At 32.5% G+C, this 18,064-nt stretch overlaps 1 protein-coding gene across 1 annotated transcript; it reads right to left on the bottom strand.

Annotated features, from left to right (window-relative positions):
- Nucleotides 1–302: 302 nt before the first annotated feature.
- On the bottom strand, nt 303–4,821 carry LOC125056654. Its single transcript, XM_047659893.1, has 3 exons — nt 4,591–4,821; nt 3,236–3,407; nt 303–744 (listed from the first exon to the last, which is right to left on the bottom strand). The coding sequence occupies exons 1-3, from the start codon at nt 4,804–4,806 to the stop codon at nt 512–514; spliced, it is 621 nt and encodes a 206-aa protein (XP_047515849.1). The 5' UTR covers nt 4,807–4,821; the 3' UTR covers nt 303–511.
- Nucleotides 4,822–18,064: the final 13,243 nt, after the last annotated feature.

Raw genomic sequence — 18,064 nt, 5'->3', positions numbered from 1 at the left:
ATTTTCTATAAACAAATAATAATATATACATAAGTTACAAGTAGACCAGGGTAGAAGCCTTTAAAAATAATAAAAAGTGAAAAAATAATAATAGTTGGATGAAACCCATTGTAAAAGGAGGAGAATATAATAAAAATTAAAGGAAAAATATCTTTTTTCCTTCCTAGTTTTTGGTTTTTTGAATTTTTCACATAAATTTTGAGGTTATGTGAAAAATGTGTAAATACAAAAGTTTTAGATGTTTTTATTATCTACAACTTTGCCATTTGACTTTTTTCCATAGGACTTTTAGTTTTGCCGGAAATCGAGATAAACCATTTTTTACCCTTAAAACTCCCTTCTCTTCCCGACCTCAGATAGCCCGTAAATTATTTTTCCTTTATTTTTTATAATATCCTCCTTTTCCAATGGCTTCCATCCTACTATAATTTTTTTTGGTTTCAAAAATTATCGACCCTGGTCTAAAGTTGATAAGAATACACGTAAAGATTGAAGTCGCTAGAACTCATAATTAAAGTTCAGAACGACGTAAATTGTTTAAAAATAAATGTGATCTTCCACCCGGCCCTTGCAGATCCAAAGTAGCAGCGGCAGCAATACAGTCTTCTTCTGTTTCCGGCAATTCCCCAACACGTGCCATGGCGAAAGCAGTAAGGTCCTCACAGCACATCATCCCAATGTATCGCCCCTTAATTTTCAGTCGCAAATCCGCGAATTTTATTAAAGGTTCGGGATTTGGACGCGCTGTAATAAAAAGTAACGGCTGTCACAATCAAAGGAATATCAGGGAAAGCTCTTTGGAAAAATTTTGTTCATTAGGGAAGCCTGGTAAGAGAGAAATTGGTATGTATTTTCGTGAATGCGGTACTCTTTTGAATTTCCACGACTTTTGTTTTTATTGTGAGGTGTGACTTTTGTTTTGTAAATCGATAAATAATCAGTTGAAGAGTAGAAATTTTGAATAGATGTCGATTTACTACTTTAGGCATATAATTGTATAACCACATATATGATAACTGAAGGAACAACACAAAAAAAGAACTATAAAAATAATAACTAACCTTAAAATATAATAACGAAAATATATTATTAAAAGGAGTCCCTTTAGGCAAGGTTCCGAAGATACTGGGTATTTGAATCTAGATTAAATTAATGTGTGTAGAACTATTTTACACTACTTATTGGATTGGATTTATCGACATATTAAATCGAAAGTGATTTCCTGTTTCCGAGGCAAGCTCATGTTAAAATCGGTTTAGGTTTAGTTAGTGATTAGTAGGTTATTAATATAAGTAATTATAATATAATATTGTATATTATATATAAAATTGTGTATTATGCTTTTCAATCACCACGATGGGATTAAAAAATAATCTGGAAAAGTCTAAAGCGGTTATCATATAAAAAAACTATTGGTTTTACGGTTTGACAGATACAAAGGTACAGTGACAAAAAATATCACAGACGACAATATCGTATGAACCTGTCCCGCATAGTGTCGTTAGTGTAGTTTCTTTTGAATGTCAGTGGTCTATTGATTGCTGTATGCACATTTCCTCTTAGATTTTATATAACAAAACTAGTGGACCCCACAGACGTTGTCCTGCATAATATTTCAAGCTATTAGGATATTAAAGTATGAAAGTACCAACTGCAGCGCCACCTGCCGGGCTGATTTGTGAATCTAAACCATTCCCAGATCCCCTTGAACGCACACAAAAAATTTCATCAAAATCGGTCCAGTCGTTTGAGAGAAGTTCAGTGACATACACATTCACAGAATAATTATATATATGAAGATGACTTGCCTAAACGAACTAAAAACCTCAAAAAGTTATCGGTCATTTCGTCCTTTAAAAATAAATTAGACTTATAGTATGTTTTTAAATCACTACCACAGAGAGATAGAGGCATATGATTGGTGATCCCGTGAAAAATAGGTCACGCACAGGTACTTAAGAGTAGGGCAGCGCGTGACAGAAGCCAGAGGAAAATGTTAGAAGAGGCTTATGTCACGCTGAACTATGCTATTTAGGTAGGATTCGAATCAATATAAGACGACGCATCAAGTAAGTTTGAATATCATCTGTATGAATTATGTTAATCACAATAGCGCTACGGCCCTTTTGAATCTGCTTCGAGATTCATTGATTTTCTTTATATACTTTCCGTTCGATCTTTTATAGTACGAACAAACGCGCATTTACTTGCGAATATCCATTTGTGCACAGTTGGAGTTCAAACGCACGACTTCGAGGTCAACGTACCCTCGTCCACTAACACGGCTTCGACCGTAATTAAGAAATTATAAAATGATTTGCCATTAATTAGGGAAAACATTAGTGAAAACGACAAATTCTTATCACAATTAATGGTATGGAGGCTGCAAATGACCAACCGTCCCCTGTTATGTTCATTAGCAGACATCAAGAGAAAAAAAAACCACTTAAAAAGCTTCAGTTTATTTTATGAGTGAAGTCGTGGAAGTTAGGAGCGGAAATGGCGTCGGCGAGAGCTACGTACCTTTATTGCAGTGTTCTTCGTTGATGAGTATTCATGAGAATTGATCGAAGGAAAACTTTTGAAATGATAGCTTTTATTACGTAATTAATAATACCTGGAGCTTAACTAGATAGATATATCTCTTGGTAAGGGATAGTGCTTGTAATATGGGAGATTCAGAATCCCGGAATCAAGTTATTAATGCTAGAAGGCAACTCGCCAATTTACCTAGAAGTTATGAATATAATTTACATTTCTTTCGCTTCGAATCCTAACGAATTACGTCTCTGTACTTAGGTTGTTGAAATATTTTTTCAAGAATAAAATTTAACTTTACATATATTAATAGTTTTAAGACGGCTTTGGTTTGGATGATTCTTTAACTTAATAGATAAATTAGATCGGAGAAAATTATTAACTAAATATTAATTAAACCATAACCACACTTTTCTTTTTCAAAGTACCCTTCCGTCATTTCTGTCAAAAAGCCTTTACAGTGTGACAAATAAAGACAGGTATACTTCCGTCATTTCTGTCAAAAAGCCTTTACAGTGTGACAAATAAAGACAGGTATACTATATTAAATTGTGCAATTATACCAATATAAGCCTAGATATAAGTACTTTCAGCATTTACGATATACCAGATATGCAAAGCCTGTGATTTTTAAAGCATAGTTTTGCTATGGTTAGAAACATAGTTTTTATAATGATTAGAAACAAAAACCGCACACCTTTCTTTCGTTGTTCCATTTTAACGAGTCCCCGGAACGCCCCCGAAGTCCCCGCGTACAATAACAGCACTTGAACCCCGGGCCGAGGCTCCATTAGAAACGAAGCCTTGTGCCACTCCACTGACAGGCTCGGCTCTATGGCTTCTACCACTTCACGAAACTTTCCCAAACTCTATAACAATATTTATTCAGGTTGATTCTGTTGTCTTTGTTAATTGCCATTATGTTAAAATATTTATGTTAAAATATTTATGTTAAAAAGTTTTCTGAGGCAGATCGGACTTTTATCACATTCGTTAATATTAAAGAACAAAATTAGAAATTACATTTGTATCGAATAAACTTAAACATTGCGTGACTGATTTTATCGGCAGACCAACAATTTGTTCTCCTTTGGAATTCTACATTATCCATGAGTTTTATTTTTATGGATTTAGTGATTTCCAGATAATTAAAAAAAATAATTGTCAAGCCTCTAGGTAGTTTTTAAATATCAATATTACAATCATAACTTAAATAAATGTTTGTGGTGCAAACGAAAATACCATCGTAATCACAAGCCACTTTGCATATTATTGTCGTTACTAACATAATGATGGTCTATCAACAGTAATATTAAAATTTTGTTGCATATGTTGCATATTAAACATATGAGAATAGATATATTTATAATCTGTACTGTACGAAGTTTATTTTTACCAATTAAAACAGAATCATATGTCTGGGTCACACGGCAGGTTGATTGTTATTTTCTTGGAAATAATAGTACTCAAGGTGTTGGCCTAGTGGCTTCAGTGTGCGATTCTCATCCCTGAGGTCGTAGATTCGATCCCAGGCTGTGCACTAATGGACTTTCTTTCTATATGCGCATTTAACATTCGCTCGAACGGTGAAACCATTCACATCGTGAACATCGTGAGGAAACCGGCTTGCCTCATACCCAAAAAGTCGTGTGTCAGGCACAGGACGCTGATCACCTACTTGCCTAGATTAACATATAATTATAAAACGAAAACGAAAAATGGTTGTAGCGGCACTGATTTATTTATATACTTTATTTATAGTACTTAGGTATAATGCAGCATTCTAACAGTGAATAATTTATTATTTCACGGTTAGAATACTGCAATATTTATCTGTCGATAAAATCAGTCTAGCAACTTATTGGGTTATTTCGTTATAAATACATTTATACTGAGAACTTATAATGAATTTAGATGAAAGAAAATATGTCATTTATAAGTAGATATTCTGTAATTTGTTTAATAATGAGGTAATTATAATAACTAATAAACAAAAATGGCGGAACAATTCCACTACGTGCGTACGTAAGAGCTGGTAAGTCTAAGGTTAACCTTTTTAGTTAATAAGGAGAAAACAATCGCATTCCGTTCAGTGTTGTCTGACCAAAAATAAAATATTTTCCACTTAGAATCCACCACTTCATGGGGATCAAACGAGGCATCACGTTCGAATTGCTCACAAGTGGTGCTATTGTGAAGGCTTCTGGTCAAAACACACTCAAAAAACACGAACACGAAAAACTCAGATAGCCCGACGCGCGAAAACATCTTACTAAAATGTTGTTTACAAACACTGTATTATATGGCGCATTACAGCAAAGATTCAATACTTCAGACCTGCCATGATTAAAAGGAAAATATATAGTTTTACAGCCGTGAGTGATATTATTAAATATTGGTCGTTTCGTAATAATAAGGGTTGCATATTAACACACTTTATTTATTATAATTTAATAATCGTTTATTAGCATAGCTTTTTACTAAAACATTGGCTTCATTAGCACAGCGTTGTGTGTCACGCTGTGTGTGTGTGATATGACAGATTTAAATAAGTTCTAGTAATGTTAGGTATATGTATACTTTATATAGTTTTATATTTATAATATTTTTCTTATTAAGATTATGTATATACAGTTCGCACTCGCGTTTAGCATGTTCTTCTTCTTAAAGTGCCTCTCCACTACTGGAGGTTGGCGGTCAGCTCGTCATACTCCTTCTTATTTTTCGCCAAGCGCATCAGCTAGCATGTTATAGATCGCTTATATCCAATTCGTCTACCCGTTTTACTAACCCTTCAGATTAATTGTGTTTATTCTGTAGTAAAGGGTTTTTTATTATTATAAATATTAATTTCCAGCCGTGCTAAGCTATTAAGTAAGGGATTAAAAGCTAGCCTAGCACGGCTGTTTTGTTTGAAGTAACTATTAAATATCACATTAATTGTTTTTGTGTACGCCTAACATTGTATCTGAGAAGTAAATAAATTATTACAGGTACGTACTAAAATATAATTATAATATTTGGTATTTATTAAACTCCATAGTGTAGGTAGATATTATAGAATTAGTATTATTGCTGAGAATTCCAAACCATTAAGCTCATTTTATTAAATCCTACTTGGAACAGAAAATTCTATTTTTACCCGGGGAAAATATATGAAGGCTTAGCAAACAACTCTGTGGGCGTCGGCTAGTTGTACAAAACGTATACCGAGGTTGAATTAATTTAATCTTTGATAGCATATTTACATTGTTTTATCTGTAAACATTAAATGGAATTAATAATAATCCAGTGGCCGCTACAATATTCATGTACAAGGCACGGCACATCTTGAATCCGTTTCTTTGATGGTTTTTATAATTCAATTTCTATTGGTGTTAAAAAATATTTTCAAGCCTCATTCTACAGTTATATGCGATTATGAATAAATAAATAAATCATGCCTGGTCTATAAGGTTTTCATGAAATCCTTGGGCACGATGAAAACTATGATTGCGACATAAATAAAAATAATAACTTGATTTGCCTCTTCATATCGAATTTTACAGGTTTACATGCTGCAGGTAAAACCATCTTCGTCAGGTGCAGCCTTGCGATTCTGTAACTCACTTTTCGAACTCTCACTGAGGTTTTCGCAGCGGCGGTTGCTCTCAAATCAGTCGTGAAGCAGTCATTTTACGTTTTGGCAGCAAAGTGAGTTACAGAATCGCAAGGCTGGTGCCTAATTGGGCTATAGAAGTCTTGTGGAAACCACCAGCCTTCCATCGCTGATAGAAAATTACAAAGAGATGTCTTACGTATATAGTATGACAAAACTAAAGTGACAAGCTCCTATCTTTTAAGATAGATCAAACTGCTCGCCGTATGCAAATTTGATTGAAATCGGTTCAGTAGTTTAGGAGGCCATAGCAGACAATCAACGTGACGCGTAGTTTATATATATTAAGATTATATATGAGCCCACACTAAAAATCCCTGTGCCGTGGCTATTATCTTCCATTTGACGTACTTGGGTACTTGAAGTAATAAATTCTACATACTACTTATTGTTATTTTACTTCTATATATGTATAGTTTCGAATTAAGCATAACACTAGACGAGACTCAAGATTGTTAGAGAAAGTATAAAATTTTGAATCGAGAGTGCAAATTGCAAATGTTTACGAATAGTATGTTTGTTATTTATTATTGGCACTGGAATTTCTTCATCATGTTATATGTGCGGTCGAATGACCAGTGTACTAGCGAGAAAACAAAGAATCTGTAGATTGAAAATAATATTCTACACGGTTTGGCTTCTGTGAGAGAATTGAAAGTGAATATAAGATTCCTTTGAGAGTTATATTTATAACCAAACCGGGAGAATGGATCCGTGTAATCCTCACCGGAGGCTTGCGGACTGCAGCATCTATATCATGTCACCTCGCGCCACATATCTAGACTTATCTTATTTTGTTATTACATTAGTACAAAAATCTATTCCATTTAGATAATTCAATCGTAAAACATGTCTTGTTACGAATCGAAGATCACCGTAATTTTTCTTTTATGTACCTACGCAATTAATATTTTATTGCATGAAGGAAATATCGAGAGGAAACCTGCATGACTTCAGATAATGATAAAATGTATCAGGCACAGACTGTACACTTTATATTATTATAATCGCGACGTTTGTTACTCTTTCACGTAAAATCTACTGATTGGATTTTAATGAAACTTTACAATAATATAGCTTATACATCAGAATAACACATAGGCTACAATTTATAAAGATATTGGGTGAATTGTAAAAATATCAAGTAAGTATGAAAAAATCTACCATCTGCGAGCTATTCTGTCGTGCGCTGCCAAAACCGCTAGAGTTACAAATATGTAACGTATGATGGAAATGTTTATATATAAAATATAAATAGTCCTAAAAAAAAGCCCACCACAGTATATATCTCTATCTTATGTGAAAGTCATTATAGCCAAAATAGTGAACCATAACTACAATAAAAATTGATAAATTTAATTAAACTATCAAAGTTGAACTTATTTAAATTCTATATGTATATGTTCCGTTACCATATTTACCACTTTTGTATTAGAAAAGAAATTGTAACTATGGTAACAAACACGGCAGACCGCGTTTTATAAGGCCGACAGATTTTCAGTACATGATAGTTTCTTAAACGTACGTAAGTAAATTTTAATATAACTTCTTTAAATTCTCTTTAATTATTAAATTTCTTGTAAACAGCTAGGGGAATATTGCAATTAAAACTTCGCAAATGTATATGGAATGGAAGGGCATTCTATTTATTATATGTGTTAATATTATATAATTAAAGTAATCATGTGGAGTATTTAATTTAATTTTATAATCAACACACATTCTGACACTTTTTAACAAAGATCATAATATGAATTGTCTCCATAACTTAGTAGTTAGTACCACGAACAATTCGTAAAAGTGAATAGTTGTGTATAAAAATATTATATACATTTATAACGTCAATTTTTATTTAACTTGAAATACGCTTTTGTTTTTGCGCCAGGGGCAGTCCGCACTATCGGGTCCACTATTAGTTTTAGTTGATGGTCCTTGTTTCTTTTGTTTCTATGTGTTGTCTTGTTCGTGGGCTTTAAAGAAACAAATAAATAGTTGCAATCTCTTGCTGAACGTTACTAAGAAGCTCTCAAAACGTTTAAACTTTCTCGTCCAATCAATTCTTATATGAAGTTTTTTTTTTAATGGCTTTGGCACGATTTGTGCATTAGCCAGGATAGGATTTTTTATAATTCGTGCTTGTCTTTAGAAATTCGACCGTGTCCTCCATGTACGGTTTAGGCACTCGCCCGGTACCGCACAACCCTCCCAAAGGCCGAGAACAAATTTAAATTAAATTAAAGTTTGCCCTCAAACCGGGAATCGAACCCGGTACCCCTCACCTAGCTGCCACTTAATAAGACCACTATAGGCTATGAGGCCCCCTATATGAAGTTTAAAAATTAAGATAAAGCATATTCTAAATAGAGAGTAGAAGCTATTTATAACAAAAGGTTTAATATGCCCGAAACACAATATCGCGAGAAAAAATAGCTCATTTAAAAATGTAAATATTACGATATTCTTTTTCCGTGTTAACTGTCACAAATGGAGCACCAAAGTTTTGTTATAAAGCGCCTACTTATATCACAAAGAAATGTCTTAGCGACGGCTTTAGCTTGGCGTCGAAATGTTTGGAAAACATTAATGTTTAAAATAGCTGGTATTAAAATAGCAGCTATTTAAATTGCGGCAAGGTTATTGGCATTGACTGTGTTTTGATAAAATGTGTCAGGCGTTTTGTTTGACGGGCGCGAGTATTTCTTCGTAGACAAGATCAAGCAGTTAATTGTATTTTAGAGAGCTGTTTGTTTGTTTGTTTGAACATGCTAATCTTAGGAAGAACTGGTTTGTATTAAAAAGTTCTACCGACTATAAAACATTAGCTATGATACCAATGTTTAAACGTGGGTAAACCGTGAGGCAAAACTACTGTCTTGGAATATTTTTGAATTTAGCTAATTATTCATTTGACACTTCGTTGAGGAAATCAGTGCAATTTTCTAGCGATCTCTTCCAGGCAACCACTGTAAAAAATTAAATTAATTAGTTAATAAGCTAGCTCCTTTTAAACATAGTAATGAGAATGATTTATTTTTTGACTGACATAGAATAGAATATATTTTAGTTCTTTTGTTATTCTATCATATACTACAGTTTGGATTTCCAATCATATTGAATAACTCAATTGCGTATGAATGACGACAAAGGGAATAGTCACAATATATTATATACGTATATATACAAAATACAAATGTATAAATCACACACATATTAGACTCTGTATAAGTTACTAAGGTATTAGTAATAAAGAACGGAGTACAAGTTTCTGAGTCAGCTCAGCTTTCTGTGGCATCGGCTTTCCAACACACACAACTTTCGCCAACAATCGTGCTAAGGTAATGCGAGTAAAATACTAACACGTATATTCACTAAATTATGTACAAAGACAACGTGAGTAGCGCTCTGTGGGTCTATGTGGAATTAAGGGTAATTCAGAAAGAGACTAAGCGCCAAGTCTGACTTCCCTAAGTCAAAAAATGTATTAAAAATTGAAATACGGGTGTAAGAGTTCCCGCTATGTTTTGTTTCTAAATCTCATCCTAATACACCGTAGCGGACTTTCGTTTTGATCGACGAGCTTCAATTTTGTTTCATACCTTGTTGTATGTTTTAAATGTATATAATATTTCTATATGTAACGATTTGCTTTTGCGAATTGTTCGTGGTACTAAGTCGTGGAGACACTGAATGGTAAATTTTGTATTTGTATTTGTCTATGATAAAAAAAGTGACAGAAAGTGTGTTTAATCAACACTTTAATCAACATCAACACACTTTCTGTGACTTTAAAATGAAAATAAATACCGTCCACATAGATAAAAAAATAATCCTTTTAATGATTAAATATAACTGCAACTGAGTTAACAGGTACTAGGTATGCTTACACCGTACGTGCAAAATCGGTAAAGCAGATTTAGCCGCCCAGGGATTACATAAATAAAAAGTCTGTATTATTCAATAGTTTAAGAGAAATCTTTATTATTCCGTTCGCAAAATAAAATTTTACATAGGTTTTTCGATATTCAATTCCATTGTTTAAACAAAGAAATTGGATTGCGGGGGTGCTTATTCGCGATTGCTAAAGGTTAGGTCTAACAAAATGAATGGAATGAGGACTTTTTAAAAGTATGAATGTTGTTATAAAATATTATTACTGTATATTGTAACGATAGTATACATATGACCTTTTTCTTTTACGTGTCCTTTTTATATTATTGCCTATTTGACTGTTTAAATAGGTTTTAGTTGCATTGCTATGTTCCATTAGTATTGTCTAAGTAACTTTATGTCTTATGTACGAAGGCGGTACGGCCGCTAGTTGCATTCCTATTTATTTAATTATTTTAATTGTATTGACGAAACGAAGTGTAAATAAATATCAATTTTTAGGATTTTAATTGGAAGTATATGTCAGTTTGTAGCATCAATATTGACTTGATAATTAAACATAGCTATCTATATGCAATGACGCAATAATATCACGCGGTTACAACATGAATACCGGCTAAAACAATCGAATAACTATTTAATATCTACATATCAAATTTGTATTAACTTTCCATTGGTATCTAGTCTGATTTATTATGTTTAAAACATAATTATTACGGTTTATATAAATCTAATTTAAATTACTTTAATTAATTAAAGGTATACTGCCACAGGGACTAAACTTTTTAAATTTGTTCTGATTTTAATTTTAATTATTTCTATTATTACTTTGTAGGTTAAAACTAAATGTAAATACTGTATACTTGATTGTAAATAAAACACATTAGAGCTTTACCATTGATATAAAAATAACAGAGACCAAATATATATAATTGTGGACTTAAATTTAATTAACATTTATGACTATAATGTGCGTTTACACTCAAATATACATAAAATTTACATTGACATTGACATTGACCTTGACATGTGTAAAAATAAATAAATTGTAGTATATGCAAATAATTATGAAGTGACGATTTTAAATTAACTTAAAAAATTTAATACTTTTGAGATTGACAAATGGTTATTTTCAGAGTTATTTGTGCAACTAGGTAGCTAGGAATATAATCCTTTTTGATTTGAATGCCATTATTTAAGACGTGTTTGTTGGCAAAATTTCACAAAAGTTTTGTCTCTATCAAATTGCATTTATGCAATGATGGAAAGAGACACTTACTTCCCACCAAAGGGGAAAACCTTATTAATAAAAAAAGTTCAGCCTAAATACAATTTAACAAAGAGTGTAGTAACATTGGTAGAATTTTTAAGAATAAGGGGGAATATCTTTATTTTTCTCATGTCACTTTTCAAATTCAATTCAAATTAAAAGTCATTTATTCATTTAGGTACACACACACACACTTATAAACGTCAATATAGAAATACATATTAAATGCTTCTAATTTTACATTTATTGCCCGTTCGCAAATCAAGGGCGTAGAACGCACGAGAAGAACTGAAAATAAACTCTCCTCCACTCTTTTTATCCTCCAAGTTTTTTGTTTCAAATGTTTGTAAGGAGCTGCAATCATTACACCATTTCCACATGACATCTTTAAATAATTAACTATACATATAAAAATACATAAATGAAAAAAAAAGCTAAGATTTTTCCTCTCAGCAGAAGGCATGGTTGAAATGGAGCACGCACTTTCAACTTACGCAAATAAAGATACCAATAATAATATTTGACAAGCATGATTCCCGTATTATAAATTACGTTTTAACGTACTTAGCCCTAAGTCTCGACTCTGAGGGTTAGCTTACATATTCTGCATACTTATTCCAAATAATACAGTAATGTCTACAAGGACTCGACAATGTCTTATGTGACTCCATTATTATAACTGTAGTATTGCGATTTCTAGTTCTGTTGAAGTTTCGAAAAGTCCCTAGACTCGCGTTATGACTTCTCAAACTTTCTGCATTTAGATTAAAATAATACTAGCTGATTTTGTAAAAATTATATTTCTACTGAGCTCCGTTACAGTGAGTTGAATGCTTGTGACTGTGAGGATATTTTTATAAGTTACTAGCTGACTCGAGTAATATTGTTTGCCATATAAAGAATTCAGTACTATGGTTACTATTTAAAATTTTATGGTAGAAAAGTGAAACTAATTAGTTAAGAAAAATTAAAATTTATAAAATAAATGTTTTGGGTGCGCCAAAGTTTGAGGGTTAAAAATTACGTCCTTTTAAATGATTCTCAGACCTCTATTATCCGTCAAAAATCAGTCAAGATGATTCGATAGGGTATATTTTAACTGATTTGGCGTTAAAAAATACTAAATTTTTTAATAGTGATACTGTAATAATCTCCAACAATTTTTGGCCGATAACTACGCCATTACACTAGAAATATAAATATATACAATAAATTGAAGCTGGTACAAGAATCAAAGTCAAAATCATTTATTCATTTAGGTAACACAATGTACACTTATGAACGTCAATAAAGATGTCATATTAAATGCTAAATGCTTCTAATTTTACATTTACTGCCAGTTCTCAAATCAAAGACGTAGAAGGGATGAGAAGAACTGGCAATAAACTCTCCGCCACCCTTATCAAAAGTAATACTCGCTCATTTAAAATATTCACGAACAGTCTGTATATTTGGCTATTTTAAACATGCTATACATACAATATAAGATTATTTAATATGTTGCTAAGTGTTACATTATTAAATGATTCTTATCTGAGGTTCATATAACCCGTGCCGTTATTACCAATCTTATCTGAATGTTATTTAATTCAACAGATAGTACTTGATTAAGTATTCAGTTTGTCTAGTCAAGTTTTATTACGTTTATGCAACGAGAACACCGCCTTTGCATATCGACAGAGAACATACTTTTTAATATAGCATTTTTATAACTATTAAGACAAGACTGTACCGTACGGTCGAAGGTGGTAAGGCAGGGTCGGCATTAAGTATGCCTATTGCAGAGAGAAACGGCGCCATATTCTATGTAATAAAAAAAACAGGTTTATGTAGTTAACGGTAACTGCTAAAGTCAAACTATAGAGTATTGGAGATTTTTATGAGTTCACCATTCATCCAATCGTATATTACGAAAAGAGGGGTTAGTCCTTTTTGTGACAAATTGACGGAAAAAGAGGGTCAAACTGGCAAAAAGGACAAGGAAGGAGAATTAATAAAGGGTATTTCAACAAGAAGTTTGTTTTTCAATTGTGGCAACACCGAGAACGTGATAGTTTTGACATTTAGTTTTTGGCGGTATTCGTAGCAGGTGCTTTGGCAATTATTACAATGAATTCAATTTCGCTCGAAAATCGCTTTAAAATAATTCAAATCCACTATAAAAATGGTGGTTCTGTTAAAGTTACATTTCGTAAAATTCGTGATATTTTCGGCCAGCATAATCGTCCTTCTGAGACCGCTGTTAAGAATTTGGTCGCGAAATTTGAGTCGACAGGCTCGGTACAAAATGTGCCAACACCAACACGTGTTCGACCGGGTCGTTCAACAGAAAACATCGCCGCCGTGAGCCACAGTGTTGAAGAAGATCAAAATTTGTCAATTTCACGACGTTCTCAACAATTGGGGTTATCTAAAAGCACAACATGGCGAATTTTGCGAAAGGATTTGGCTTTGAAGCCTTACAAGATTCAACTGGTGCAGGAATTAAAGCTGATCGACCATTCAAATCGCCGCAGATTCGCTCAGTTCATTCAGGAACAACCTGCTGGTTTTTCTGAAAAAATCATTTTTTCAGACGAAGCCCATTTTCATTTGTCAGGGTACGTCAACAAGCAAAATTGTCGCATTTGGGCTTCTGAAAATCCTAAAGCAATTATTGAGAAGGCTTTGCATACTCAACGTGTTTACTGTGTGGTGCACTATGTGGTCTGGAGGCGTGATTGGGCCGTTTTTTTCGAAGATGAGGCTGGAAATGCGGTAACAGTCAACGGATCACGGTATCGCGAGATGTTAACCACTACATTTTGGCCTATTATTGATGACATGGATATCACTGAAATGTGGTTTCAACAGGACGGTGCCACATGTCACACAGCCAATGAAACGATCAATTTATTGCAAACCAAATTTCCCGAGCGCATAATTTCGCGAAATTCAGCTGTTAAGTGGCCAGCCAGATCGTGTGATTTAACACCACTGGATTATTTTTTGTGGGGCTATGTTAAAGACAGAGTCTATACGGAGCCAATCGAATCGATTGCAGCCTTAAAACTCAAAATCCGTGATGTCATTAACGAAATAGACCCTCCATTTTGCCAAAAAGTGATTAAAAATTTTGATGAAAGAATCAACATCTGTCAGCGTGGTCGTGGTGGACATTTGCCAGATATCATTTTTCATTCATAATTGCCAAACTTTTCTCTTTGTAATACAATAAAAATTTTATTCATTTTCCTCTAAATTCTTTGTTTTATTTTGTTTTAGAAAACAAAGTTCTTGTTGAAAAACCCTTTATTTGATCAAACTTATGCCTGACGGCGAATAAACCACAAGTATTAACAGTTTTAAAGTGATTTCACTTTGACGTAACTGACAGTAGCGACTGACAGTAGTTGGCAGCTGACAGTAGCGACATTACTCAGACATTTATTCTCTTTTATATACCCAATCTACGAGTCTCTATGCGTCGACATCGTTACGAATAATTTCGAAGCTGTTTGCACCATTTAAGTATAACGTATAACGCACCAAGTTATATGAAATAGACTATGCCATAATAGACAAAACAAATACAATTTTATTTTAACTTGTACATTAAAATCGAATTAAAAATGATTTAGAAAATATAATAGAAGGATTTTAAATTTATCACTTCACTATTCATTGACTTGACGAATTTAAATCCATTTTTTTTTAATTTTCTCAATTATAATTGTTAATGTTTTACGTATAAAAAGTAAGAAATAATTAATAAATTGTATATTAAAAATAGCCTTCCTCATCTATGAATTTCAAATGGAAAATCATACATGCTAACTGATAATAAAATAACAGTTAATACCTTTAATATTCAAATCTATCAAAGATTAATTTATAAATATTATAAGATAAAACAGATAGAACACATACAATTATTACTTTATTTGATTAAATTCTCGACGAAATAATAATTCATGCCTGAAGTGTGAAGGCTAGCAGAAGCCTACTCCCGGCCACAAACACACTTTCATTACTGATATAATTCTTCATTTTTAAAATCTAAATTATGCTAATATTGTGGATATATCTTGTCTATTCGATATTCTTTATTTAAATACGTTCTTTACTCTTTTTTTATTATATTTATTCGTAAATTTTTAATGTTTTTAAACCATTAAATCGGTCCAGTCGTTCTCGAGTTAGTGTTTGAATAAACATGACATTGTTTTATTACAATTGATATAAATACTGTTTTACTGAATTTTTTAAAATGGATTACACAAATTATATTTGAATTACGTAAATTTGATAATATAAATGTTAACACAAAACGTTAAAAATATTTTAATAGTCTTAAAAGAAAATATAGATATTCTAATATATAAAATTCTCGTGTCGCGGTGTTTGCAGTTAAACTCCTCCGAAACGGCTTGGTTCTCATGAAATTTTGTGTGCATATTGGGTATGTCTGAGAATCGGACAACATCTATTTTTCATCCCCCTAAATGTTAAGGGTACTCCACCCCTAAATTATTATTTTTTTTAATATTTGGATAGTACCTAAAAAAATGTTTTTATTTTTTATGATACAGCATACAAGAATACATATAATCCCTAATTTTCACCCCTCTACGATCAACCCCTATATTTTATTATAAATGATATACATGGCAAAACGACGTTTGTCAAGTCAGCTAGTTATTTATAAACTTCAAACTCTGGGGTTTGGGGTGATTAGAAATGTCGATTTTCTTCTGATTCTTCCTGTTCGTTTACTCTGTGCCATAAGAAATATTTATACAAGTATTGATTGTGTTATAACACAAAATTATCTCCAGTGTTTAGCCTAAAGGCTGAGTTCGAATTACCCACGTCGTTTTTGTTATGTTCCATTTACTGTGAATTATAATTGCGCCAATTAAGTCACAGAACTAGGATAACAATATTTGGTTGCTTTAGAGTTTAATTCATTGTTCGAGTTCTGGTGAGATAGATCTAACCAAGCGGTGGATAGACATAATTGACTTGCATGAGACAGCTATTGTGATTTCTGACTTGGAATACAGCACGCTCTGTTTCAAAATATAGTATATGTGTATTAGTATATTACTTCCATGCCTTGTTATTGGTTTTTTTCTGAATATCGTTCCGTATAGTTTTTAAGAGCATTAGACTATCGTTTATTTTAGTATTACACATGTTTGACGTACATGTAATTATTTATAAAAAGATAAATGATGATTAAGACGCAAATGTGTTCACATATAATGCATTTTTAATAGAACTCATATAATATCAAACAAAATTATACAGCAACACTTTACCCACAAAGATCCTTTTGGATTATTTCTTGGTTAAATTAATTCTGAGGGACGACAAACTAAGAGGTCATTGCTTTGAAAATTTTGTTAATTATTGCTAACTATTCAATGTGCACAACATTTCTTCAGTGGAGGTTATTATTAATATGAAATCATCATAATTAGCGTAATTTGCTACAGACATTAGACATAAATAAAAAAGAAATAGTATATATTATGGTGTTATATTTACACGACTTCCGACGGAGTAAAGCCTCCTTCAAATTCTTCCATTTGTCTTTCATCTTCTCTACTATTTTCCAATCTTTCCCCACTTTTAGTTTTTTGTAATTTGAATTTTATCTTTGATTAGTAATTGTTTTTTTTTAATGTTTTTTGTTTAATAAAAGGTTATGATCTCTATATGTATGTCATGTTTGCCTTTAAGTGCTTGTCACATTTGTTATTATTATTATTATTTTTTTAAATTTATTTTGCTACAAATGTATTTTTTTTTTGTATCTCACACACTGTTTTGTTGTGTTTTTTTAATATTTTTATTACTCTTTAATGTTAATATTCTACGGTTTCGATATTTGTAAATATGTGAGGAACATGTATACTAACTTTTTTAGTATAGTAGTTTATTCTAAGAGTACGTTGTCTTCACGTATAATTATTTAACAAATGTAACAAAATATTGTAAACCTATTTTAAAAGAGTAAGTGTGGAGTTTCTTGCCCATTCTTCTCCACACGAAACTACCTTTTGGAAGGGGCAACTAGAATCTTCTTTATATTTTTTTTTGACGTTCAAAAGTGCCATTTTAGATGGTCTAATTGAAATAAATGATTTGACTTTGTTTTTACCAATGTGTCAGTGTGCCGAGCGTTGGCAAGCTTTTTCTAAATAAAAAAAAATATTTTTTATTTCATCTCCCTAGGTTTCTGGTGGGCGTCCTCTCTCTCCTTCTCTCCTCCTATCTCTCTTCGTCCTCATTTTCTTCCCACTGGGACATTCCATATAGGGTCTTTTTGACCCATCTGTCATCACAAACGCGGGCAATGTGACCGGCCCATGTGGTGTCTGTGTGGGCCAGACATTAGACATATTGGAATTTATAGAACTCACAGATGGGTGAAAAAGAAGCCATTTTACTTTTTGTAACTATTATAAGCTCCACGAGCTGGGAAGCTGTAAAGCTGTGACCAAGTCGTTGAGAACGTGCCAAAACGTTAATATTACGACTCAACACTCAAATCGTCTCACATTATTCTCCGTACGTAAAATGTGGATTGCGTTTTTGATAGCACAGGTGAATGACCGATAGTTATGTAGCGCCACGAACTTATTACAACCGATGGCTGCTTTTAGTTTATTGAAATTCGTTTTAATAATAACGTTACTTTTGTACATGATATTTTGATATTT

Source organism: Pieris napi, chromosome 15 (genome assembly GCF_905475465.1).
Source record: "Pieris napi chromosome 15, ilPieNapi1.2, whole genome shotgun sequence".
Taxonomy (NCBI): domain Eukaryota; kingdom Metazoa; phylum Arthropoda; class Insecta; order Lepidoptera; family Pieridae; genus Pieris; species Pieris napi.
Note: the sequence above shows the minus strand (reverse complement) of the source record. Positions and strands in the feature narration are given on the sequence as shown.